At 38.4% G+C, this 26,745-nt stretch overlaps 2 protein-coding genes across 7 annotated transcripts in view; both read right to left on the minus strand.

Moving 5' to 3' along the window:
* The window catches only part of TRIP11 (thyroid hormone receptor interactor 11), a 63,869-nt gene extending 63,120 nt beyond the window's left edge, over nucleotides 1-749 (minus strand). For both annotated transcript variants that reach the window (XM_072963616.1, XM_006208202.4), the window contains exon 1: nucleotides 221-749. In XM_072963616.1, coding sequence (XP_072819717.1) covers nucleotides 221-359 — 139 coding nt within the window. In that variant the 5' untranslated portion in view covers nucleotides 360-749. The remainder of the gene's footprint in view (nucleotides 1-220) is intronic.
* Nucleotides 750-9,042: 8,293 nt separating this feature from the next.
* ATXN3 (ataxin 3) overlaps nucleotides 9,043-26,745 on the minus strand; it is a 30,397-nt gene continuing 12,694 nt past the window's right edge. The window contains exons 7-11 of one of the 5 annotated variants that reach the window (XM_006208203.4): nucleotides 24,586-24,718; nucleotides 23,920-24,086; nucleotides 22,394-22,490; nucleotides 16,939-17,069; nucleotides 9,043-13,333 (exon numbers count right to left, since the gene is read on the minus strand). In XM_006208203.4, coding sequence (XP_006208265.2) covers nucleotides 13,239-13,333; nucleotides 16,939-17,069; nucleotides 22,394-22,490; nucleotides 23,920-24,086; nucleotides 24,586-24,718 — 623 coding nt within the window. In that variant the 3' untranslated portion in view covers nucleotides 9,043-13,238. Of the gene's footprint in view, nucleotides 13,334-16,938; nucleotides 17,070-21,411; nucleotides 21,467-22,085; nucleotides 22,143-22,392; nucleotides 22,491-23,919; nucleotides 24,087-24,585; nucleotides 24,719-26,745 lie in introns of those variants that run through there. The other 4 variants (XM_072963617.1, XM_072963618.1, XM_072963619.1 and 1 more) reach the window with 4 other exon arrangements.

Below are 26,745 nucleotides of genomic sequence, written 5' to 3' on the forward strand. Positions count from 1 at the left end.
AGTACTCAAAGAGAAAAAACCAGAACTCTGCCCCACAAACCCTGTGGACTCTCATCCGAGAAAATTGGTTAAGAGGCAAAAAGTAAAGAAAGGTAAAGAAAAAAGGGCAGAGTGACAGCCCTCTGGACCTGTCCGCGTCTCATGACGGATGGACTTGGGGACCAAATGGACGCTCCCAGGGTCCCAGCAAACCCCTCCCTCCCATCGCCCCAGCCTGTACCTTCCACTTCCTCCGTGCCCTCCATCAGCATATCCTTCGTAAAGTTCGAAATTTGGCCAGAGAGGGAAGCCAGGCTGCCCCCGACTTGACCCAAAGACTGGCCCAAGCCGGAGCCGAGGCTCCCAAACCAGGACGACATCGCTGCGGGTCAGAGAACGACCTAGTTCGCTCTGAGAAAAGCGTCCAGCGTCGTCTGACGATCCCGCCAAAAGTCCTGAAACCCCTGCCCCCGCAGGACTGGGTCAAATCTCAGCACTCAAGATTCGATAACACAATGGGAGGTTCCTAGGCAACGCCGGCTTCGGGGGGCTCCCACCAACTGCCGGGTTCTGCCTAGAAACGGAGCGGCCTGGCCTGGCACTTCACCAGGGGCCCGCCTCCAGTGACGCGGTCACCCTCGCGGGGCCTCCGCTCATTCCCACGACTTCCCACCGTCCGGTTTAGGCCACTTCTTCCTCTGCTTTAGTGACTTTCCCCAGTTCCGTGTGTAACTCCTGCCAACTCGACTCCTGCCGCCATGACACCCACTACGAACGCGGCATGGGATCATAGAGAGGCGGCGCGCTGGCGTAGAAGGGCCCTGCGGAGCCGGCTGGACGTGTCCCTGGCGCAAGGGAGCATGGGATCGCGGAGGACCGCGAGAGGCCGGCCGGAGCCGCTGCATCCAGCCCAGGCCAAGGTCATCTTCTACGTGGCCCTCCAGCTTTGGCCGCAGGTGGAATAGCGACCGGAACCTAGGGGACGTGGCGTTCTCGGCCGGCTGCAGCTGGGTTTCAGGCGGAGCCGACCCTCGGTGGATGCCCCCCGAAGCCGGGAACCCCGTGGATTCTTACCCTGTTGGTGAAACCTGAGTGTCTTAATTCTGATACACCCGCGAAGGCAGCAGTGCGAGGAGACTTGGCCGAGACCCTGCGCCGGACAGGAAGTAGATTTTACCTAACTTCTCACACGTAACTGTATCGATTATTCTACACCCTCTCACGAGCTATGCTGTGCCCGACATACGGTAGGAACTAAGGACACACAGAAAGGATGGGTTGCAAATAAAAATATGCAGGCAGCAAACACTTATATTGATTACCTTCATAGTGGAAATTTTCTCTGCTGGCTTTCCAGTTCACGGCTGAAATCTTGCCTTACTTTATATACGAAGAGCTTAATTCATAAAACCAATTTAACCTATGAATTAAAAACACAGACCATCTTTTTTCAAAGTAACTCTTTAGAGGACAGCATGGCCACTTAAAATAGAACAAATGCTCTTCTAATATAAACTCTTCTAGGCTGTTGCTGGCACCGGCCGTGAGTGCCTACCCCTCCCAAATCCTCAGTTACACAAGTTGATGCATACACCTGTGCCCTGACTTGCTTTCCTCCCCGAAGGGAAAAAAAGGTCACGTGACTTACACGCATTTGCTGCAGTGGTACGTGGACACACCTTACCTGGCCAGAGACTCCCACATTTTTGGCTTTGAGAAGAACAGGATATGTCTACAGGTCTTTTAAGCATAACGCTAAATATACTTTGATTTTAATTCATAGCAGGGGCCGCCACAGATTTATTTGTGAATGGAACATTGGGAATGTCTCCAGTATTTGAAATCTGATGGCACTAAGCAATAGTAGCCCTCCCTGAAATCGGAATGCTTTTAGAATAAAATTTATATGTCATTCTGGAAGTGTTTATTAAATGTTTTCCATGAATTTATTTGAAAGGCGTCATTGCCGAGGGGTTAGATGTGCAGACTCTGGTACCTGACTGCCTAGATCTTTCATTTATTAGCAGTATGACTTTGGGTAGGTTATTTAACCTCTTAGTGTACCAGTTTCTCATTTGTAAAATGGAGAATGATAATAATAGTAACTACTGGGTAGGGTTGTTTGGAGGATTAAATAAGGTAGTATTTTTAAGTACTTGAAACAATGCCTGGTACATGGTGAATTCTATTTAAGGGTTTGTAAATTTTTAAAATTGTGACATAAAGGTGAACTACAACTTATTAATGTGTCTATCATTATTCTGGATACTGGGGACACAGCAGGAGAAAAAAAACACAAATTCCTTGGTCTCATGGAGCTTGCATTCTACTGGGAAGGAATAGATGAGAAATAAAATGTAATAAATATAAGACAGGTGGTGATGACTGCTGAGGGAAAAGTATAAAACAGGGTAAGAATGATATGGAAAGGATGTGAGGAGAGAGGCTCTTGTAACATTGTAGAGGGTGGTCAGGCAAGGCCTCAGCAGTAAGGGAATATTGAACAGAAACTTGAGGGAAGTAAGAGAGTGAGACATGTGGATATCTGGGAAAGAGGAGTCCAGGCAAAAGAAACAGCTGATGCAAAGGTCCTGAGGCAGATGAATCTTTGGCAGGTTATAAGATTAGCAAAAAGGCAAGGATGGCTGGAGCAGAGTGAGCTGTGGAAGGGTGGTAAGCAATGAAGACCAAGGAGTAAGACAGGTCATGTTGGGCCTGGTAAGCCAGTGTAAGAACTCTAGCTTTTACTCAGAGTAGGATGAGGAATTGCTTTGAGAAAAGGAATCACATGAATTTAGGACCTAATTGGGTTCCTGGATGACAGTGAAAAGTTTAGGATAAATCAAGCCCATGTTTCCTTCAGGCATGAATTCTCTGGAGTGCCATTTCTATAAATTCATGTCATGCCATAAAGATACTGCAATAATGAAGAAAACAAACACAAATGTATGCCTTTACATCATGTATTAAATAATTAACATAAAAGCTATGTCCTAAAATCCTCCTTATGGGGGACTGTTTTCAATGGGATGAACTATGGTCCAAGAGACTTAAAGTATGATTCTGATAAATAGCATGCTGTGATGTTTGGGACGTGCTTCAGAACAGGGTAAATGAAACAAGAACTGTCAGTTGCTAACTGTTGACCCTGGGTGAGGGGTACGTAGGGATTCATTGTAGTCTTACTTTTGCATATATTTGAAATTTTTTATAATAAAGAGTTAAAAGATATACAAGTTTGACGAAGTCTGGACTAAAGACGCTTCCTCCTTTTCCTGCCCCAAACCCCTGTAGCTAATAAGGGTTTCATCATCACTTAAATGAGCAACAAAACCAACCCAGCAATATCAAACATATCACATCAAACAGAGCCCATGACCTAAGTGGTTCCACGTGGTAGGGTGTAGGCTGCCCAGCTGAAATTCTGAACCTAGGATTTTTGTAACCTCAACAGACAGGATAAAAAAAAAAAAAAGACTAACAACAACAACAAAAAAATGCTATCAACTTCAAACTGGTTTCCATTTCTCAGGAGGCAGCATCATCAATACTTTTCTAGGGAAAACCATCCAAATGGGTTTTTTTGTTCTGAAGAAAACATCCAAATGGGCTTATTTATGCAAATGTAAAGCAGAAACCCATCTTTAAAAGTAAATTAGACTGATCTTTCCCCCTGAATTTCTAAATATTATGCTTATAATTGCTATTTTCTCATTCATTTTAGACATTACCTACCTACTCCCTATTACAGAAAAAAATTGAGTGTATTATCTTATATTACCACATGCCTCTGTTTCCCTTTTTTCTGAGCTCCCAATATAGTGATAACATAATTATTGGTAAAATCATTAATTAATGTTTACCTTATATGAATTTTATTGTTGTTAATTGCTGAGCCATGTGGTGTACTAAGATCACATTTCTTTTATTTTTTCAACTCCCTGTTCTTCCTGAAGTTAACAAATTACATCTTTTAGATTTGCCCAATTTTCTGTTATTACAGGATCACTAATCCTTCTAAAATTTGCCAACAGAATTGTAAAACACGTTTCTGATAAAGTTTTCAAGAAGGCATTAAGCATTTTATTGTTTGCCTAGACCCCTTTCTGCCCAGAGCCCTGTGTTTCCCTGCCTCTCTCCTCTGACTTATTCTCTGGACCTTGTTTTTCTTTCTGGAAGCTTGTAGAATCTTCTCTTTATCTTTGATGCTCTGAAATTAATAATGATGTGCCTTGCGGTGGGATTGTTTGTTACTTTATTCATTATGCTGGGCATTCAGCAAAGCCTTTCAAAAACTATGTCTTTTAGTTCTGCAGATGATTTAGAGTATTTTTTTTTAATTGATGAATGTCTCCGCTCTAGGGAATCAGCTGTTTTTCAGAGACTTTAATCAATCCTCCTGATTTTAGTCCACATCTCACCCCCACCTTCCAAGGTGGTTGTTGCCCCATTTCCTGTGTACTGTTGGACATACTTCCTTTTCATACTTAGTATGCAGCTTCCTCAGTTCTGCTAATTCCTGTATCAATTTTCCATCTTCCAAAGAAAAGTTCACATCCCTCTTCTACTATTGCCTCAACTGGCAGTGACTGCTAATTGTCCTCCAAAGTCTCTTCTCCCCTTCGTGTATAGTAATTGAACCTTCACTTTTTACCTGGACACATAGTTTAGCAGAAGATGCCAGTGCCCATCCTGATAGCACCATCCTTTTACCATTTTCTTGCACACCTGTTCTTGGAGTGCTTTTGCTCCCAAAAGCCAACACCTGTTTCTGGGCAGAAGGCTGCCAGAGCGCACATTGCCTAAGCAGAGAGCTGAAACACAATCTTTTTCAGTAGTGTTTTCGAGTGACACAATACCCCTGCCCAGTGTGGGACATTTCTAAGATGTGACCATACTGCCTCTGGATCTGTCTGCAGGACTGAGGCTTTGTTTACTGTTATACTCTTGCTTGGCTTCCTTTTCTTATCTCACTTTCCCACTTCCCTACACCTCTTTTATTTCTTCCTGGGAGCACCTTTTTAAAAAAGTAGTTTTCCCTTATCTCAGGGTCTGCCTGTAGGGTGCCTAAGAGTGAGAACCACATTGTAGCTAGGAGTGGCCATGTGATTCAGTTCTGGCCCGTGTTATGTAAGTGGAAGTCTTGTCTGCAACTTCAAGGAGGAAACCTTAAAGAAAGGGCACATGGCCTTTCCCCACCCTCCTCTCATTTTCTGATTGCTAGAATGCAGATGTAATCATGGGCACCACAGCAGCTGTCATAGTTTCATGAGTTGACGTTAGCAATGGAAGCCATGTATGTAAAGCAACAATACAAAAAGCAGGTTCCTGACACTGTGTGATGCCCTATCAGCCCTGTTTGGTAATCTGCATTTCCTGAAGATGAGAGAGAAAAAAACTTGTAGCATATAAAGTCACTGTTATATTGGGTTTTTCTGTGATGGCAAATCTCATCCAATGAACGCATCTCTTCTGGTCTCTCTGTATTTGTGAGTTTATATATATATTTTTGCTTTCATTTTGCTGGGATTTTGGAAGGGAGTAAATACAGTTATCAAGCCTCTGTAATTGTTTTGTGATACAATATACATAACAAAATTTACCATTTTAACCATTTTTAAATATAGAGTTCAGTGGCATTAAGTATATTTACACTGTTGTGCAACCATCACCACCATCCATCTCCAGAACTTTTTTCATCTTCCTAAACTGAAACTCTGTATCCCTTAAACGATAACTCATCATTCCCTGCTTTACCTAGCCCCTGGCAACCACCATGCTATTTCTTGTCTCTATGGATTTGACTAGTCTCAGTACCTCATACATGTGGAATCATACTGTAATCTTCTGTACTTAACCGGAAGGCCCTAGAAGACGTTTGAAATGATTGTTCAAAGAAGCTAAGTCTGCTTTGGGCCTGAGAAGGTTTTCAAGGTTGGAGACAGAGCTGCTCCTGTGCAGAACGGAAATAGAACTTTTAGAGAAAATGTATCTTATTTGGAGAAGGCATGAAAGCAAAGGAGATGGCATAGGTTCTGCTCCCTCCTGGCCTCTGGCATTGGGTTTGAGCCATTTTTGAGGGGTGAATGCCAGAACCCATCTGAACTATTTTCTGAGTGACTCAGCAGGACTCTGGGCACAAGCAGAGCTGCTTGGGGCCCGTGTAACAACGTGTGGCTTAGGGCTGCGATGGGGCCATTCCACTCACCTTAGCTTGGAACCAGTGACCCAGCTGGTGCTCCAAGGATTAGACATGATTGAGCTTGGTACTTTTGCATCTTATTTTCTAACAGATTGTTGCTGGCATACAAACAAGCTATTGGCTTTTGTTGCTTACTGACTTCCCTTATTAGTTCCAGTAGCTTTCCAGTGAATTTCCTTGTGTTGTCTAGGCATACAGTCATATAATTTGGCATCTTCCTTTCTGATATTTACACTTTATTATTCCCTATGATAACATGTTGCCAGTAACAAAGGTTCACTTACAGGAAATTTCAGCAGCTTTGGGAAGGCTGGCCTCAAAAGCAGCAAGGTCAAAGGCCAAGTGAACAGGTCAGATGTTATGACATATGTTCATGTGTGATATGATGGTGTCCTGGACTAGAAGTGGCTGAGATAGACAGAAGGGGGCCACTCAGAAGTTAATCACTACAACTGATGATGTGGATTGACAAGCAAAATATGATGCCGAGTTTTCAAAACTGAATTGTAGTTGTGTGACAGTGATGGGAAAAATGCATAAATATAACAGGAAGGAAAATAAAATGCATAAATGGGAAGTGGGAGCCTTGCCTAAAAAACACCTTTAGAGTTAAAAATTTATTACCAAGCACAAGTTCTTGGGCCCAATGCACAGTGAGGCCTAACAAACTGAAACATGGGAGTTTGGAGCCAAGGTTTATTGAAGGGCCAAGCAAGGAGAACAGGTGATTCATGCCCAAACCACCCCCTCCCCCAAAGGGTTTCAGCTGAACATTTTTAAAGGCCAGCTGAGGGAGGGGAGTCCCAGGGTATGTGATCAGCTGTGCACAATTCTCTGATTGGTTGATCGTGATCAGTCCTTGGGAGCCAGAAAGTCTAGGGGCCACATGCTCATGATCATCAGGAAGTTAATTTCTTCCATTTGGTGGTGGTTTTTAGCATCTTAAAAACTCAGGAAGTGTGCATGAGATACTATTATCTGGGCATTTAAGAGAGGACCTACAGCAGAGGATATGGGGGAGGGGTCTAACCCCAGAAGTCCCCGCAGTCCTGCTTGATTACAAATTCAGCCAGTTTTCGGGGGTTGTTTAAGTTGGACAGTGGCATGGGACGCTTCTTGGTGGAATATGTAGTTGATGGGCCTTTTAAAAGATTTTTTTTTAAGACTTTTAATATTCTAGAAGAGAGGGTATTCTAGAAAGTGGGCCAAGTTGCTTAGTGTAATAAAGTATAAATACAATCCAAACTTATCTTTATAAAACCATACATAGCATTTTGCCTACATCCCAATACCAGCTTTTGTTCATTACTTTCTAGCCTCTCCAGCCTTCTGTGTTCCTCAGAGACAGGCAGCCCCCCCTCCCCACGTCAGAGCCATCATGCTTGCTGTTTCCTCAGGCAGGTATAGTGGCCCCACACCTTTGCATGGCTGCCTCATTTTTCAGGTGTCTGAAAGTCACCTGTGCAGAGGCCTTCCTTGAACCCCAATCGAAGCAGCCCTCCCTCCCAGTCACATGCTATCACATCATCCTGTTTGTCTTCCCATCTCACAGAATAAGCATAGCACTTAACATGTCATGAAGTCATGTTCAGTAATTTAAACGTTTCTTCTGCCTAATGGCCACCCAGAACGCAAGCAGGGCAGAGAATCTTATTCACAGTTCTGTTCCAAGAACCCAGAACATGCCAGGCACGTGGTGAGTGCACGTCTTGATGAGTAAGTTAATGATACAGGGATTGTTTCTCTCCAGCAGCCTACGAGACCAAGGGTGGTTGGGGTTCCTGACCCAAGAACTGGAACGATCTTGAGAGAGAACAGGACACAGCACAGGGTGGTAGTCCCATTGAAAAAGAAAGTCCTCACAGCAAGGGGTGGCAGTGAACTTTAGGGGCAGGGATATCACAGGGGCAAAAGGACAAGGGGAGTGTTGGAGTGCCTGGGGGTGGGACAGAACCTGGCATCTCTGAAGACCTGTAAGGAGGCCTGCTAGTCTGCACACAGCGTGGAAAGGGAAAATGTTGAGTACAGGCTGAAGAGGTCAGCTGGACCCAGATGACCTATAAAATAAAAAATCAGCATTGGCAATACAGGAAATGGTTAAAAGGATCCTAAAACAGGCACATCTTCAAAATAAGGACAACCCCAAGTTTCCCTAACTTCTATATAGTTTTTAGCTGACACATAACATGGACCTTCAAATCAACATGGATTTCATAGGACCCACAGCTGAGTGTTAATGAGATCAGCCATCTAGTGGCATCCAAATTCAATGGATTGGTCCTTCTCAGGTGCATGTAATAAATTTGAAATTATTTCAAAATTTGTGCCCAACCCTAATTAAAGCTAAAATGGATATACAACCCTCACTATAAAACACAAGGATTCTGTAAGTCTTAACCTGTCCACGTGGATTCAAGTTGTTCCTGGTGTCCAGAGTTAAATGAAATGAGGAAAAATAACATTCTTATGAATTTGTTACTAATGTACTTTGGACCTCAGGGTTAGGGTTAAAAAACAATTGGACCAACATTTAAAAATCAGATTTCAAATAAAAATATGGAATTCTTTGCCTCTTTTAGAAAAGATTAGAGGATCCAGTAATCATGGACCCATAGGCAGCAGTTGGTTGGAACAGAGTATCAGTGCCCCCCCCCCCAGCTTCATTTATCACCATGGTCCATAAAAACACTTCTCAAATTCGCTCTGCATGTCAATCCCCGGGGATCCTGTTTAAAATGCTCGTTCTGATTCAGGTGGGAGTGTGGCCTGCATTTCTGAAAAGCTCTTGATGGTGCAGATGCTCCAGCCATACCTTGACTAGCAAGGCTACGAATCAACAATAAACACAAACAAAAACCGAATAAAAAAGCAAACATTATCTTTATTTAATAATCTTTGATATTTAAAATACAACTCATTCAACATCCACATTAACAATTGAACCCTCAGTGTTCAACAGTGCTTTGGAAGCCCGGCTTTTCTAAGGACCAGACAGGAAGGCCTGTGTGTGTAAGGGCAAAACAGCTCAGAGGGAGGACACACACAGAAGGGCTGCAGAGTTGGGTCCTGAGCAAATGGCACTGCCACAGTGCACTTGTGTCACAGCCAAAAGAATATTTTTTGTTTCAGATGTTTTTTGTACTTGAATTTCAAAGTTTTATACAGAACAGTAATTTTTATAAAGTTATTCCTAGGAGTCCAGTGTTAAGAAATTAATCATATTCAAATGTACACTTTCCTCTTCAAAAAAAAAGCATAAAAGAATCCTGGAAACATTCACTTTTGAACTATGCAGGAGACAACTGAAGCACTTTTTAAATCAATCAGGGATTTTCACATATATTTCACTAATGCATCCCATTCCTTGTATATGTATCCACAGTTTTAAAATATTTATTGATACACTATTATTAATTAAACATGCCAATTACTGTAAATTTAGGGGTGGTTACTAGCACTAAATCTTATAATGCCAGACCATTTTGGAAAAAAATTAAAATAGCATAAATTTTCTTCAAATTAAAAAAAAAAATTCAAGCATTAACCGTGTCAATAATCTTCTCATCATGAAAGCAAAATGGAACAAAAATATTTTTATGTATAAGACTTTAAAAAAACAATACAAGTCAGTTCATTTCTTCAGCAAAAGATGCTGGTTATGAAGGGACGAGAAATGGAGCAAAGTTTTTATTCTGAAAGTATGCAAAATTATTTACACTGCTGAGATGATTTGCTAATCCAATCTGACTTTTCTTAATTAAGATCACATCTGTAACATCTCCATACTTGTTGGGACCCAGAAACAACAAACAATTCACTTTGAAAGTAGTGGCTATTGGCCTCTCCAACTGCAAATAAAGTTTTTAATAGGAAGTCATCAATATTAATTATTGAATCTTCAATTTAAAACATCAAGATTTTTTCCAATCTAAGCTATTTCAATTATTTTCATATTTTGGTTATGCACTGAGAATCAAGCTTTTTTGAACAGGTCCAGTGGGCCAATTTTAGACATTTAGTAAATCTTGGCACTAGCATGACATTATTTTTAAATGGTATCAAACATGCAGACATTAAAGATGTGACTTTGGCTCTTACTGGCATAAAATTTCCTTTATTCGACTTAATATTAAGTGAAATAACGTAGACTATGGGTAGTTTTTGCCTATAATGATCTTCAACTAGTTTTGAGTTTTTCCTCATTAACTTTGGCATGAATAAAGTCTTAATTAAGAAAAATTGTTTTAAAGAAAAAAAAGCACCTCCATAAACATTCTGTGAATTGTAAATTATTTGGCCAAGATCTTAGAGATGAAATAGTTTACCTGCAGCAACCTTTTCAAACAATTTACATTACTGAAATATTTGTATTTTTTTTGTTATAGTCAGTTTACACTGTTGTGTATCTGTATGTTAATTACTGTAAAAATGTATATTGATGGTTTAGATCAGATATTAACTACTCTATTTTTAAAACATAAATAACTATTAAATCCATGACATCTATAAATATGAAAGTGTTATTTCCAAAGCTTGTTTAAACTTTAACACCAGCATTGCCACTGTACATATTTTACCCTGGCAATATGAATTATACATTAGAAAAATGATACCAATAGTTTAAATATTAAACATTAAGGTGTTCCCAATTGGTAAAACAGAATGGAAATCTTTATATAAATAAAGTTCTTAGCAGGGCAGTTATTGTGAATTTCACTGTTCCTGACTTGCAGGTGGTTTACACTAAATAGCAGTTCCTGACATGTGAACTACAGCTTTGTGTAACTTTCAATTTTTCTTACTGTGGTTATGAGCTTTGGCATCTTTTCATACTGGCCAATCAATTAAGAAATGGAATCTAAGCATGTGATTAAGTTTAAGCCAATGCATACAAGATGGCAGTTCACTAGTGATTCTGAATCTGCCTGTCAAACAGCAGCTTCACAACAAACTAAACACATTCAAATGTATCCAGTGTGTGCTCAGCTCTACTTAAAAAAAAATCCCTAACAAAGGAAGGTCAACATGCCGTATTTCCTTAAGTGCTTTAGCAAGGGTGTGTAATGTAAGAACTTTATAAACTCTAATGAATGTTAAAACTTTTAAACGCGTATTTGTTTTCTCATTTTTATATTAGAAAGCTCATCAATTCAAATGCACAGAAAGTTTAACGTAATTTTTCAGTGGGAAAAGGTAAAGGCCAAATATCCACAGAAAATATGACCAGCACACTGGGATAATTACAAAAGTTCAGTCTTACAATATTTTGGTTTCTAAATCTTAGGGATTTGTACCAAACCCCAACATCCCTTGCAGTTCTAAAGTTTTACAATTTTTCTGAAACATTTTCTGCTGTCAAAAGAAAACTTAAGTTTTAAAATAAAACTGTTTAATTGTACATAAGGGAAACTTCAGAAAACTTACTTGGCACAAAATGACCAAAAAAAAGAAAAAGCTATTTCATAATCATAAATAAAGACATTTTCTCATCTCTTTTCAGTTATCAATAAGTTCCACATCAAAAAATTTTCCCTGATAAAATGTGTGTAGCCATACACGAGGGTATGGCAATATACCATACTTTAATTTTCTAAGTTGTCAGCTGAAATTTCTTCTTAAATTTTAGCTTATGACAAATCAGCATTCAGCAGGGCTTCAAAAGGGGATGGAGCATGAGGGAAGGGGAGTAGGTGACAGAATCTAAAAGGCCCATTTCAGAGGGCATAGTTAATTTTCACCAAAATCATCCCATTGTATTGACCCAGCAAGAAACTCTGTGTGTATCTCAATTAAAGAATGTTTATCAAAACTAAAGACTTTCTTATTTACAGACTCATTAACTACTGTTACTTCTGTAATTCTATGGTATTTAAACATGATGCAAGTGTCAAATCACAATATAAATTTAAATGTCATTTTGTTGGTAAATTACTTTCATGTTCTAGATCATCTAGACCTCTGGCAAGCTATACCTACTAAAACATGTACAGCAGAAGGAGACCTCTACATTCCATGACTCAACTGTAAACAAAACCGGTATCTCCAGTCACAAGAGAGAAAATAAAATCAAACTGCTAATAAAATTGAAGGCCAAGGTTTATCATACATTCATGGTGGGCACTGTATGTTATTTTACAAAAGAAAGAAACTTGCTTGCACACTATGCTTCTCCTATTTTTCTCAACTGGAGAAGAAAAGGAAATAACAAGGTGCAGGAAAGAGGGTTACAACAAACCTGTAAAGTTCTGACGTAACTGGGAAGACATTTACAAAACATCTGGGAAAGGACGTGCTCATACACTAACAAAATTCTCATTTATTCTCAAATACTTGTGCAGAGCTGCTTTCAGAGTTTAGGAATGCATCAGAATCATGAAATAATGAGCCCCTTTTACAGTGTTTAAGAAACAAAACCTCAAGAAAGATTACCATCTTTCAAAAGAATTGTCAAAAGTAAAGAAAACCACGGAGCGGAGAAATTGTGATCAGAGAAAACAACGTGAGAAAACAATGAAGTGCACGATACACAGTCGGAGGGAAAACAGGTTATCCTTCCGGAACTATTACTGTTACCAACACAGAAGAGACATTGTCCCAAATGGTCAATTTGGTTAATGAGAAGTAAAAGCAACTCTTAGAAGATGAAAGTGAGCCAAATTCCCTACGAGAAAGGAAGGAAAAGAAAACAAATTGTGTGGGAACAGTTCTGTGGCAAGAGCTAATTGTAATTAGTTGGTCTGCAAAAAGATCCAAGAAAAATGCCCTAATTTTAGACATGTTAGATATTGCACACTCAAAAAAGAAAAAGGAACATTTAGAAAACTATTTTAAATGTCTTTAATTGCTGAATGCCTCTTTGGCTAGTGTTTGGATCATTATTTAGTCCTACAACTAATGCATTTTTCTAACATCTCATCTTTTTGTTTGCAAACCACCTAAGTCTTACTTCCTCTGTTGAAAACTGTTCTCTTTGACACATTACCAAAGTGGACCCTATACTGTAACGACACAGGATAATATTGGAAAGTATGAATAACTAAATGATTTGTAAAAGGTATTATTTTTTTCCTTCTGTTTTGAAATTATTTCTAACAGTTTCTAACGACATGGTTACAGCTGCCTGAAGCATGTCTTCTTCGCTCATAGTATCACCTGTTGGGAAAAAAAACATGTATTTCTTAGAAATTTCCAGGAAATTTTCAAAGTCATCAAAACGTAAGCTCTTAGAAAATGTCTGTTTGACCACTACAGTTGCCTTTGTTGACTTAAAAAATTTACACACAGTAAAATCCACTCTTTTACAGTTCTGTAAGTTTTGACAAATACATACGAGTGGTATAACCACCATCCCCGCCCAGATACAGAACATTCCACTGACGAAAAAAACTCTCTTATGCTGCCTCTTTGTAGTCAATCCCAAGCCCTGAAGTCTAGGCAGCCACTGACATGTTCTCTGCCCTGCAGTGCTGCCTTTTCCTGCATGTCAGCACACGTGGAATCATGCAGTATGTATGCAGCCTTTGAGCATCGCTTCTTTCACCTAGCATAATGCATTTGCATTGTTTCCAACAAAAGCATTATACTAAGGAAAAGAAAATTTAACCCTATCTATAATTTGTTACTTTAAAAAAGTTTGTTTTGAGAAATAATTATTTATCCACAGGAAGGTGCAAAGATAGGTCAGAGAGGTCCTGTGTACACTTTGGCTAAATTTCACCCAATAATTAAATCTTACATAACTAGAGCTCAAACCTAAACCTGAATATTGACATTGGCACAATGTTGTGCATAGTTCTATGGTATTTTGTCATATGTATAGATTTGTGTAACCATCACCACTGCCATCGGGACAGAGAACTGTTAGGGTACCACCAGGATCCTGCCTGCCATCCCTTTTCATTCACATGCACTTCTCTTTCCCACCACCTTCCCTAACTACAGGCAACCACAAATCTGTTTTCCATCTCTATAAATTTGTCACTTCTAGAGTGTTACACACATAGAATCATATAGTATGAGATCTCTTGAGATTTTTTTTTTGCACTCAGCATGCCCTTGAGATGCATCCAAGTTGTTGCATGTATCCACAGTTGGTTTCTTTCTTTTTTAGCCATTTTTTAAAAAATTGAAGCATAATTTACAATGTTGTGTTAATTTAAGGTGTATAGCAAAATCAGTCATATATATATGTATATATATACTTTTTCAGATTCTTTTCCGTTGTAGGTTATTATAAGATACTGAATATAGTTCCCTGTGCTATACAGTAGGTCCCTGTTGTTGATCTATTTTATATATAGTAGTGTGTATCTGTTAATTCCAAACTCCTAATTTATCCCTCCTCTGTCTTTCCCCTTTGGTAACCAAAAATTTGCTTTCTATGTCTGTGAGTCTTTGTTTTGTAAATAAGTTCATTTGCATCATTTTTTAAGATTCTACATATAAATGGTATCATATGATATTTGTCTTTGACTTACTTCACTTACTATGATAATGTCTAGGTCCATCCATGTTGCTGCAAATGGCATTATTTCATTCTTTTTTATGGCTGAGTAATATTCCATCACACACACACACACACACACACACACACACACACACACACACACTTCTTTATCCATTTATCTGCTGATGGACACTTGAATTGCTTCTGTGTCTTGGCTATTGTAAATAGTGCTGCTGTGAACACTGGAGTGCATGTATCATTTGGATTTAGAGTTTTCTCTGGATATATGCCCAGAAGTGGGATTGCAGGATCATATGAAATTATCTTAAATGTAAATGGACTAAATGCTCCAACCAAAAGACATAAACTGGTTGCATGGATACAAAAACAGAACCTGTATATATGCTGCAAAAGACTAACCTCAGATCTAACTAGAGACTGAAAGTGAGGGCATGGACAAAGGTATTCCATGCAAACAGAAATCAAAAGAACACCAGAGTAGCAATACTTCTATCAGGCAAAACTTCAAAACAAGGACTGTTACAAGAGACAAAGAAGGACACTACATAATGATCAAAGGATCAATCCAAGAAGATAATATAACAATTGTAAATATACATGCACCCAACATAGGAGCATCTCTTTTTAATCCTGAGTAGTATCCATGGTATGGATGTACTGCAGCTTGTTAAACCATTCACCTACTGTAGGACATTTTTTTCTTCCAAGTTTTTGATCATAACAAATACAGTTGCTATGAGCATTTGTGTAGATTTTTGTGTGATCGAAGTTTTCACCTCTCCGGGATTGTCCAGGAACATAACTGCCAGTTATATGGTCAGTGTATGTTCAGTTCTTATAGAAATTATCAAATTATTTTCCAGAGTGGCTGTACCAGTTCAAATGAAAATTAGAACTCTTACCTCCCTCTACTTTCTCCTGTTTATTAATATAATTGCCTTAAGCATTTCCTATATTTTATACTAAAAACCAAGTTAATGTTTTAATTCTTGTTTCAATCATCAAATGAATTTATAAAACTGAAAAGGAGAGGAAAGTCCATTGTATTTGCTGATATTTTTATTCTTTCTACTGTACTTTTTTCCTTCCTGACGTTTCAAAATTACTTCCTTTATCATTTCTGTTTAGAGAACTTCCTTTAGCCATTATTTTCCCCTTCATTACTGAAAAAAATTTTCATTAACTACAGCATTCTAGGTTTAGACTTTTCTTTCAGCACATGAAAATGTTGTGCCACTTTCTTCTGACTTCCAGGATTTCAGATGAGAAATCTGCTGTCATGCAAACTGCTGTAGGCAAGGTGTTTCTTAGACGGTTTTACTCACCAGCTGAAGGACAGCATTTAAGCAGTTTCCAATTTTTCACAATTACGAACAAAGCTGCTGTAAGCATTTACATATGAGTTTTTGTGTGAACCAATATTTTCTCTTCTCTTGGTTACATACCTAGGAGTGGAACTACTGGATCGCATGGTTAAGTGTACATCTAAGTTTGTAAGACAATACTAAACTGTTTTCCAAAGTTGCTGTGCCATTTTACATTCCTATTAACGACGTATGAGAGTCCCAGTTGCTCTGATTCTTGACCACATTTGGTATTGCCAATTTAATTTTGTTATTAAGCCATTCTTATAGGTGTGTAATGATATCTCATTGAGGTTTTAATCTGCATTTCCCTAATGACTAGTGATGTTGAGCATATTTTCATGTGCTATTTGTCATCCATATATTTTATTCGGTGAAGTGTCTGTTCAAATTCTTTGCCCATTTTTTTGAGTTGTTTCATTTCAGTTTTGAGAGTTCTCTGCATATTCTGTTTACAAGTCCTTTGTCATACATAATTTCTTTTTTACTCAACTTCTACTACCAATAACTGGCCAAAATTGAGGACCTATTAAACTAAAGCCTGATAAGTAACTCTAGACTTTCTGTTGTAATTTAGATTATATTCAGGTGTTTTTAGTTTTCCAAGAGGTAAAATGTATTTATTCTCGACCTACTAATATTCATTATCTCTGAGGAACTTTTGGAGAATGCACTGTGAAGTTGCAAGTATTGTTTATAATTTTAAAGCAAAAGATTCACTGAGTGCTTTAAGGACACTTAAGTACATTTGGAGTCAGCCTGCTTCTTAATCCAAGGAAATATAGCAGATTACAAACTCATTCAAGGGTTTTAATACAATTAAAGATTAGAGGAGAAAAAAGCAGATAAAGCCAAAATCACGTAGAGTCTGTGTGTCAAACCCAGCATGCAGGTAACAAATGTGATGTATGGTTGGCGAGGCATACCTAGATCACTGCCAAGTGCTCCTGAACTTGTGGTCGGCTTTTCACACGGCTGTGTAAGCTGTCCTGGTGGCTCTTGCCGCCGCTGCTGCTGCTGCTGCTGCTGCTGCTGTTGCTGCTGCTGCTGCTGCTGCCTGAAACATTCAAGAGTGAATGTATGTTTAAGAAACAAAACCTAAAGAAATTTGCCATGAGAAAAACTATCCATGTGGAAAGTAAATGGTTCTACAAAACAAGAGTCACTGGCATGAATACCACCAAAGAAGGCAAGAGCAATCAGACTGTTACAAATAACTGAAAAGCATCACAGTGCTGATCCTAGGAAGCCTAGATACAAAATTGAATTTATCAGACAAATAAATTGATAGGTATTTTCACCATGAAATAACACATTGTACAAAAGGAGTCACTGGTAGCTATTATCATGCAAATGTGTTGGTTTACAGATCTTTAATATGGTTAAAAAATCGCTGCAAATAAGCACCTTTGAGAATACAAAGCATCTCAAATTACCATACGAGTTAACAAGATCTTTCCAGGGCTGGCTCTTTCCTGTCATTCAGATCTGGGCTTCCACCTCTCCTCAGAGATACCTTTCCTGACCACCCCACCTAAAGCAGCCACCTGGCGTTCTCTCTCATCGCTCCTTTTTAATTTTCAGCATAAACTTATCATCATCTGATATTCTTCTGTCTGTCTCCCTCGTTAGAGTGTAAACTAACAAGAGCACAAAGCTTATCCTGTTTTGTTTCCCTGGTACCTAAAATTGTACCTGTCACCAAATACTTGATGAATGAAAGAAATGAAAACAACTATTTAACCTGCATTAACAAAGTAATTAATATCTGTTGCATTAAAACAAGTTCTCTGTGAATTTTTACTCAAAAGGAAAATCAAATTCAAAAAAACCCTCATTTTAAAACATTTAAACATGATGGTTAGGATGTAAGTATGTAGGAGAATGTCCTTGTACTTAGAAGATATACCCTGAAGTGTTGACAGATGAAATGGGAAACTGTGTCTGCAAGTTATTCTCAAGTGGTTAAGAAATGTCAACAATTGGGGAATCTGAGTAGAGGGTTTAGGAGCTCTGTGAACTATTTCTGCTTTTATGTAAATTTAAAATTATTTCATATATATCCATATGTAATATGCTAAAAATTTAAAAAACAAACCTTATAAAACAGCTGACAATCTAAGTGAGAAGCCATAGCTTTCAAAAAATGCGTAAAAGGATTTTTAAAGGAAGCAGAATTTTAAAATAACCAGTAACACGGTTAATAGGATAGCACGTTTTTTTCTAGGGTCCCTCTTAACCTTGTGTTTTAAATAGGAGAAACAAAGCGAATTCATCTGATGGGACTTGCAGTTTCTCCCTGTTGGCCTTTGAGCCAGCACACTGACATGTACACGGACTAATGACTCTGGGGTACACAGCTGACGATGGACATGTGGGCAGTGGGCTCCCACAAGCATACCGATTCTGGAACATGGCACAAGACAGGTCATGAGGTATGAAGAATTCCTGACCCACCCTCTCCATGCCCTCTCCCTCCTCCACTCAAGAAGGTATGTCAGCATGCAAGGCAGTGATGGGTGAGACAGCGACCTTAGAGGGATAGCCTTTTTTCTACATTAAATTTATGGAAAGTGAGAAGTACATCAACTGCCAACTTTGACATCTTTCACATGTGATGACACTGTACAACGGAACATGTTCAAATAGCAAATCAGCATCCATTCCCACTGTGCCTTCCAATATGCCTTTAGAATTATAGAGGCTAGAAAGCTAAAAACTACATGTCATAGATTGCTTTACAGCTGGGATTCTGGTTACCAATTAAACACTTGCATGGGATTTAAAAGGCAGAAATGAGGCACAGCCATTTTGCTGCTTGGTTGTTCTCTGCGGGCAAGTAAAGCCATGGAGATGCCAGTTCCAGAATCCTGCTTCCTGGCAGTTGCCACGGGGGCCAGACTCCATGTTCCCATGTTGAGACAACTGTGGTGGCAGCTTCCCGATCCTACGATCACAGCTGAAGCACTGTGTTCTTAAACTCAATATCCTGACTCCCCATCACCCAAGTGGGGCAGGACTGCAGCTCTTCCACAAGTTGGTCTGTGTTATTCTGGAGGCCTGGCCTCCAGCTCTTCCTACAATTGTGTAAGCCCTTAATTTCTGTATTAAATACTTTTCTGCTTAAAACACCTCTAAGTAGTTTCTGCTTCTTAAACTGGACCCTGATAAACTATGCCACGCCACAGCTCAAGTACTAGACAATCAAAGGCTATGAAAACATTTGTTTCCCTCCTTGGTGGGAAACACCTTTTTAGTGACAGAAAGAAAGAATCTGCATCATTTCAGAGCTAGACCTAGAGAAGACATTAATAATGCTAACACCTATCTGTGGACTATTTCACAGTTTCACTCATTGCCTCATTTGATGCTCATAACGTGAGTTATTAAGGTTTTACAGTGACATAGCTGATACGGTAAAGGTTTGCTCGGGGTTTTATGACAGGTACAATGGATGCGGAGATTACCACTAGGAAAGAAATATCATGGCTATGAAAATATTAGTTAACAACTCTCATTTATAAACTATGAACTTGTAACAGGTAGACTTTCAACAGTATTTTTTTATGCTTTATGCATCAAACTGTGACTACCACATTAAATGTGAAGCTTCAAATATTCTACAGGAAAAAAAACCCTATAATTTTCACTGAATAACAAATCAGCACCAGAGTCAGTCTGGAAAGGGTCAGGGGGAAGAAACAGCTTAATGACCTTAGAGCCAAGTTCCCCCAAACAGAAGCTATTGAAACAAGGACCCATCTAGGCTTCGTAATCCGGAATTCTAGTAAAAGGCAAAAATCAGCTTCTCAGCTCCTTCACTAATGAGTCCTACAAGACTCTGAATGCTAGCCAGTGCTAAAAACAAACCCCAAGAAGTCGGCACTGCTCCCTTCTCAGCAACATGTGACTGTGTAAAATATTCTCTAGTTCAACTCAAGTTCCCACCAGTATTTTCAAGGTCAAACCAGGAAGCAGAGGATAGAAGGCTGAGGCTGAAAACCACTACTGTACACCCTCCTCCCCAAGCAGCGACCCTCCAATCAGGAAGGATTTAACATTTAACATTAACCATCTAAAAAAGGGTGCAAGGTCGAAAAAACGCCTGCATTAGTCACAGCTAGCACTGTGCTTGTTGTAACGCACTCTGTCATTATGGAATGCTACTGCATTATCCTCTGTACTATAAAAAGTTTAATATATTGGAAGTTCCATATTTTTAATCCAAAAGACCCCAAAAAATTTTTAATAAAAGAAGGATTTGTTTTTATACTTTGAAGATGTTTTCCTTTTCTTAGATGTATTTGTGAATTTTATACTTTCTCTATAAAGTATGTCTTGTTTGGACCATTTTATCTGGAAAAAATTGAAGTCTAAAAAAAAGCATGGTAGAAGTATCACTTGGAAATTGTTCTGGAGAGCAGTTTAGAAGTCTGTACCAAGGACTTAAAAATGTTCACGTTGTTTAATGTGATAATTTGAAATCTTCAGAATAATGAGAAAAAATGATAGATAATTTGAGGCATAAATTCATTACAAGAATTGTTCACTGCACCATTAATTATAATAGCAAATATCAAAAGGTTCATACATAAATTGATATATACATTCATTTTATGAAATAGAATATAGCCAATGACAAAGAATATTTACTATCATAGGGAAATGAGTACAACTAACATTCAATATATGTGTGTCTGTGTGACTGGAAGAGAATGTGCCAAAACACTTAACATTAGTTCTTAAAGGTAGGATTATGTTTTCTATTAATTTAGATGTATCTTAAAAAAAACTTTCCAAAATATTATTTTTATCTAATTAAACATTTTGAAGTTATTTTTAACACTAGAAAGTTGATATTATAGAATTACCATTAAAATTATCATAATTATTACCACTCTTGTATGATAAGAGCGTTTGGCTATATTAAAAAATATACACTGAAATGAATACAAATGAAATGATACGATGATTTAGATTTGTTACTAAATAATCTCACCTTGGGGGAAGGAGAGTAGAAAGCATGGGAGATAGAGGCATTAAAAAAACAAGACTGGGGTGGAGGGTAGAGCTCAGTGGCAGTGGGAGTGCTCAGCGTGCACAAGGTCCTGGGTTCAATCCCCAGTGCCTCCATTAAGGGGAAAAAGGAAAAAAAAAAAACCAAAAACCAAGATTGGCTATGTGCTGGTATTTGTTAAATCTAAGTAGCAGATAAATAGGGGTTCCTTATACTGGTTTCTCTACTTCTATATAAATTTGAAGTTTATTGTAATTAAAAAGTTTAAAGATTAATTTTAAAATTTAAAATGGGGTGAAAAGCACTAAAAGCACTATTTTTGAGATTTTATGCATAATCAAGTCCATTAATCTATCACTGAATAAAGACTAGAAATATCTCACATTAAGAGGATGTCAGTTGATCAGAACTTTCCTTCATAAACTTCTGAGTTGTGACTTTAAAAAAAACAGAAAACAAGGTAAATATTATCTTCTTTATACTATCAAATGTAAAAGGCTCCAACATATTAGATACTACTAAAGCACTACCAATTATGATGTGTAAGAGTCTTCTCAACTGCAGAGATGCTGAAATGTGAAAATACATGCATTCAGAATTGATGAAATAGAGTAAACAATAGGCCAGACTCAGCTACGGGCCTTCGTGTTCTGGTCTGGAATCAGAGGATCTCAGTATCTTTCATAGATCTTGTAATTTTAAGATGAAATTTTATCATTAAAGAAAGAAAAAAGGATGAAGACTTGTGAATGATAGTTACTGGAAAGGATGATATTTTATTGGTGAAGTTTCTATCTCGAGAGTACTTATAAAGCTGGGCAGAGTCAGGTTTTGGGAGCTGATGATACAGATTTACAGTTCCTCTCATGTCCCGGATGCTGACGGGCCTGCAGCACCCCAACTGTGGCGGTGAGAGGATCACTGAACCAACACCTCCTTTTGGGAGGGTGTTCCCCTATAACAAATCCTTTTTCCTTCCAATTGACAAAAGGACTTTGCAGGATTGGTCAGGTAACCAAGGAGAACACTCAAAGGATCATTAAGCTTTAGTCTTACCTTCACCCAGTTCCATTTTCCTTTTGATGACTGAAATTTTACAGGGTCTCCTTCACCCTATTTCATGTAAATTTAATAAGTATTAGGGCAAAGTTTTCCCCTAAACCTGTATTTGATTTCAATTTATTAGTTATAAATTTAAAAAAAATACATTCAAATGCTCACAGTCTCAGGCAGTAACCAGTCTTTTAAAAAAGGAGAGAATTCTAAATAAAATAGTTTAAGTCAAAGTTGTATCTTTACAAATAGACGAAATAGCCAAAGTATATATTAAATATATAATTTTAATATTATACCAACTACTTTACTTTTCAAAGTAGGCTTCTCTTCTCTTCCGTAGCTCTTCTGAAGTAAGATGTGTACCTGACGTCTGTGGAATATCTTGAGATACAATTCTGGAAGTACCTGAAAACAAAATAAAACAGAACAAAAAACTTTATTTATCAATCCAAGCAATGATATGCTTATACTCATGTGAAGAAGCTTTTGAAAAGTTCTCTTCTCAAGAATATTATACCACTATTCTGTAAATGTAAGAAAGGATCTGAAAGTCTCAAGGAAAACCTGAATAAGGCAGTTCAATATAACCTGCAGCCAAAGCTGTTACCCATCTGTGATGTAGCGGGTGTGACGATGTAAGCCCAACAACCAGCTTGGGAGGAGAAATCATTAACACCACGCTTGCATGCTCTCTTTAACTTATTAGAAATGAATTTACACTTTTAAAGGCATAGAATTCCTAAGCAACTTAAAGTGGATAAAACAAACCCATTCTCTGTATTCCTCTATCCTCAAACATTTGGGTACAACAACAACTTAAGTCTGTTTCCATGTTCTCACTTAATAATTGCACCAATCAGAGATGCTGCACAAACTGTGAAATAAAGAGTGAAGTACACAAAAATGTCTAAAATTATAAAGGCTTGTGTGTCTGTCCGTTACTGGGCTAATCTGGCAGGGTCCTACTAATCATATGGTGTACTCAAAGGTGTGCCAGGAGACATGAGCAGTTCAAGTTAAAACATAGCATTAAAATGGATAAGCTTCATATTAACATGTTGATTGCCACATCACCCACATCTGGGTGACAGTTTTGTTTCCTCAGGGGCACCCAATCCACAGTGGGTGATCACTGGATTAATGGAACCTCGATTTTATTTAGAAATTTAAGGAATTTAATTGAGTAATTTCATTAGAAAACAGAAGGCAAATTCATGGGTTTTTTTTCTGAAAAGCATCGCAAATTCATGTTAATCATATTAATTAGATAAAAACAAAACTACAAAAAAAAACCAACCTTCACACTTTCAAGTATGCCCCTTTGAACAACAACCCAGACATTCCCCGCTGCCTGGATTCCCTGGGGGATGCGTCTTCACTGTCCTCAGCTGATGGGCTTACATCACTAAAAAACTGTATCCACCAAGGTGGGCTTCAGCTGTGTAAGTTGCACAGCCAACAAGGGTTAGAGTTTTGTAAAATCAATTTATATGCTCTGTCCAGGCCTTCCTCCATGTCCGCCAGCATTCATTTTTAAAATAGCTGGTCTGGGTAAGGGCCCACAGACCTCACAATGATTAATCTCAGTTTACTGTTGTGCTAGCACAGGATTATAACCAAATAGAATAACCAGACATAAAAATATAACTAGTCCTAATATAACACATGTTGTAAAAAGTTATTTGTATTAAAAGAAATCTGAAAAACAGTAACTGACTGTTACATAGCTATTGCTTCCTCAGTGATTATCAAAGAATTCCTACAAATGGCACATGAACTTCCAGAAGAACTAAGAAAGATCTGAATAAATTCTTCAACAACAGAATGGCTATACCTTGCATACTGAGCTGAATAGCCCTGCGGAGATCTGCTTCTTCATCTTCCATGTCAATTTCTTGGCGACTTAATGCCAGAGCCCTCTGCAAATCCTCTTCATCTTCGTCTAACATTCCTGACCCATCATTTGCTTCTAAGACTCGTTCTAGATCTGTTTTCTGGACCCTGAAAAATGGAAGCACTAATAGTATCTGCAGACTAGTCTTCTATTTTAGATATAACATAAAGACATTTATAAACCAAAGATTTTATGTCAGTCAAAACTTACACATTTTCTGGCAGATAAGGCCTAATAATATAAAGGTTGTATTGTGATGTGAATCGAAGTTAATATATTTAAGCAATTCAAAGAATTTACCCAAGTTTAAACCAATAAAGTTCACTAAAACATAAACATCTGGGGAGCGAGGGTATAGCTCAAGCAGTAGAGTACCTGCTTAGCATGCACAAGGTCCTGGGTTCAATTTCCAGGACCTCCTCTAAGAATAAATATACAGACAAACCTAATTACCTCCCCTGCCTAGAAAACAAAACAAAACAAAACATAAACATCTAAAACAAAAATCACCAACAATAAAAGGACCACACCTTCAATGTAAGCATGAAAATATAACGCTTGTAATGAAATACTGTTGTATATTCCATACTGCAGGCTCAATTTTACCTCTGTTCTTTCAGTTGTGCTAGTTCTTCGCCAATAAGTTTTGGTCGATGCATCTGTTGGACCCTGATCATCTGTAGGAGTTGGTCAGCTTCACAATCCGGTAGATCACCCTTAACAACAAATATAGAATAACCTAAAAAAAAAGGGCAAAAATAAATTAAAATAGCTAGTAAGTAATTCAAATTGATTAAAACTGATAGCAGACAGAGACAGCACACTATAGTGGGAAAAATATAAACTGAGGCATCAGGAAGAACTGCGTTCAAATAATGATTCTTACACTCACTTGTGGGGTGATCTAGGATGAATTACTTAAAGTCTCTGAGTCTCACTTTCTTCACCTGTAAAATGTGAATAGCCATCTATCTCACAGGGTGACTATGAGAAATAAGTGAAATAGTATCTGTAAAGGGCCCTATTGAAACAGTGCTTGACCAAGTAGGCTACTGACTAAATGATAACAGAGTGGCAAAGAAAGGAGCCAGAGCAAGGAATTTGGAATCAGATGCCTGGGTTTTAATCTCCTGGCTCTTTCACTTTCTGGCTGCATGGCCTCTGGTAAATCACTTTACCCGTCTAAGTCTTGGATTCTTCAACTGTCAATCAGGTTATACTGTACCTTCCTCAGAAAGCTGTCTGAGGACACAATCAGACAATGTGTGTAATAATGTGTAATATGGGGAAAATGAGTCACCTGTGGAAATAGCTGCCAGCAACACACACACACACACACACACACACACACACACCCCTCCTAACTGAAAACAGGGGCTTGAAACCCAATATCCCAAATCTAGTCAAGGTGTTGAAGATGTGGTTCATGTTTTGAAAGAATTACACCGGTCCAGTGTAATTTTTTATAGACATGATTCCAGAAAGCCTGGGTTGCCTCAGCTGAATACTCCACACAACAGCTCAATAACGGTGGGCTATACCTAAGTCATTCTCATCAATTTATGTTTTTCTACCATAAAATTTTCCTCAACTTTGGGTCTTGTTATGGATATCCTTTGTAAGCATTAACAGATAGTGATGCAAATGAACAAAGATCAAAAGGACTAGTAACAGAAAAACTCAAAACAGTAAAGCATAATATACTTAACATTTTTTTCCCATAAGGACAAGTGCTCAGAGTTCAGACAGCTTAATATGTTTTATGGCAGTAAAACTGTTTCCAGATTCTAGAATAAATTATGTCAGCTCACCATGGTATTCCATGAAGAGCAGAAACTGTCTTCCTGAGATGACACCGCAAGGATCTTGGGTTTTATTCAAGACAAGATTTCATTCCGCCTTGAGATTTCACTCTAAGTGTGCAAGGAGCCCCTGAAGGGTTGGAGAGCGAAGGTGTGCCCCAGTATGTATTACATTTTTAAAAGAGCACTCCAGGCTGCTTCATAAACGTAAGACAAAGGAACCAGAGTGCAAGAAGAGTGGTTCTCACTACAATGGAAACCTGAGGGATAGCATGTACGGGGAGGGGAAAAAACCAGTCTCTAGTACATGTTCAGCTTGAAATGCTTTCTGGACTTGCAAGTGGAGATGTCAAAGTTAAAAGTTTGGTGTTTGGGGTAGATGCCTAGGCAGAAGATAAAAGCTTTAGGAATTATTGGCATAAAGATTTTACTTAGAGACAATATTTAAAATAATGGGACAGCACATAGTGCAGTAGTCCAAGAACTGATCTCTCAGTCACTTCATTAGTTAGAGACTGAAAAGAGTTTTAACATCCACAAAAGGAATCTGAAAGCAGCAGCAAATGAGGTATGAGGAAAACCAGAGCATAGTGGCCTGGAAGCCTAGTGTAGACAGTATTTCAATTAGGGAGGTCACAGTTAGGAACAAAAGTTTTAGGCATAAAAGGAGATACAAGCATATAAAATCAAAGAAGTTAAAATACTGTGATCCAACAGGTGAACGGGAGACAACTACATGACAACCAATCCAGCAGTAATAAGCACACCAGTGCCCAGACTGATCTCTAACTATCATTACTATAGGGAAGGAAATATACAAGATAGGCCTGAAAATTCTTATTACATGAGAAAGAAGGGCTTCAAAAAGCTACTGCGGTCATTTCAGAAGCCTGAGAGTCAAGTTCAAAAGGTTCCCACTAGTCCAAGGTGGGTCAACTGGAGTATCAATACAAATAATAATTAC

This window comes from Vicugna pacos, chromosome 6, assembly GCF_048564905.1.
Source record: "Vicugna pacos chromosome 6, VicPac4, whole genome shotgun sequence".
Taxonomy (NCBI): Eukaryota; Metazoa; Chordata; class Mammalia; order Artiodactyla; family Camelidae; genus Vicugna; species Vicugna pacos.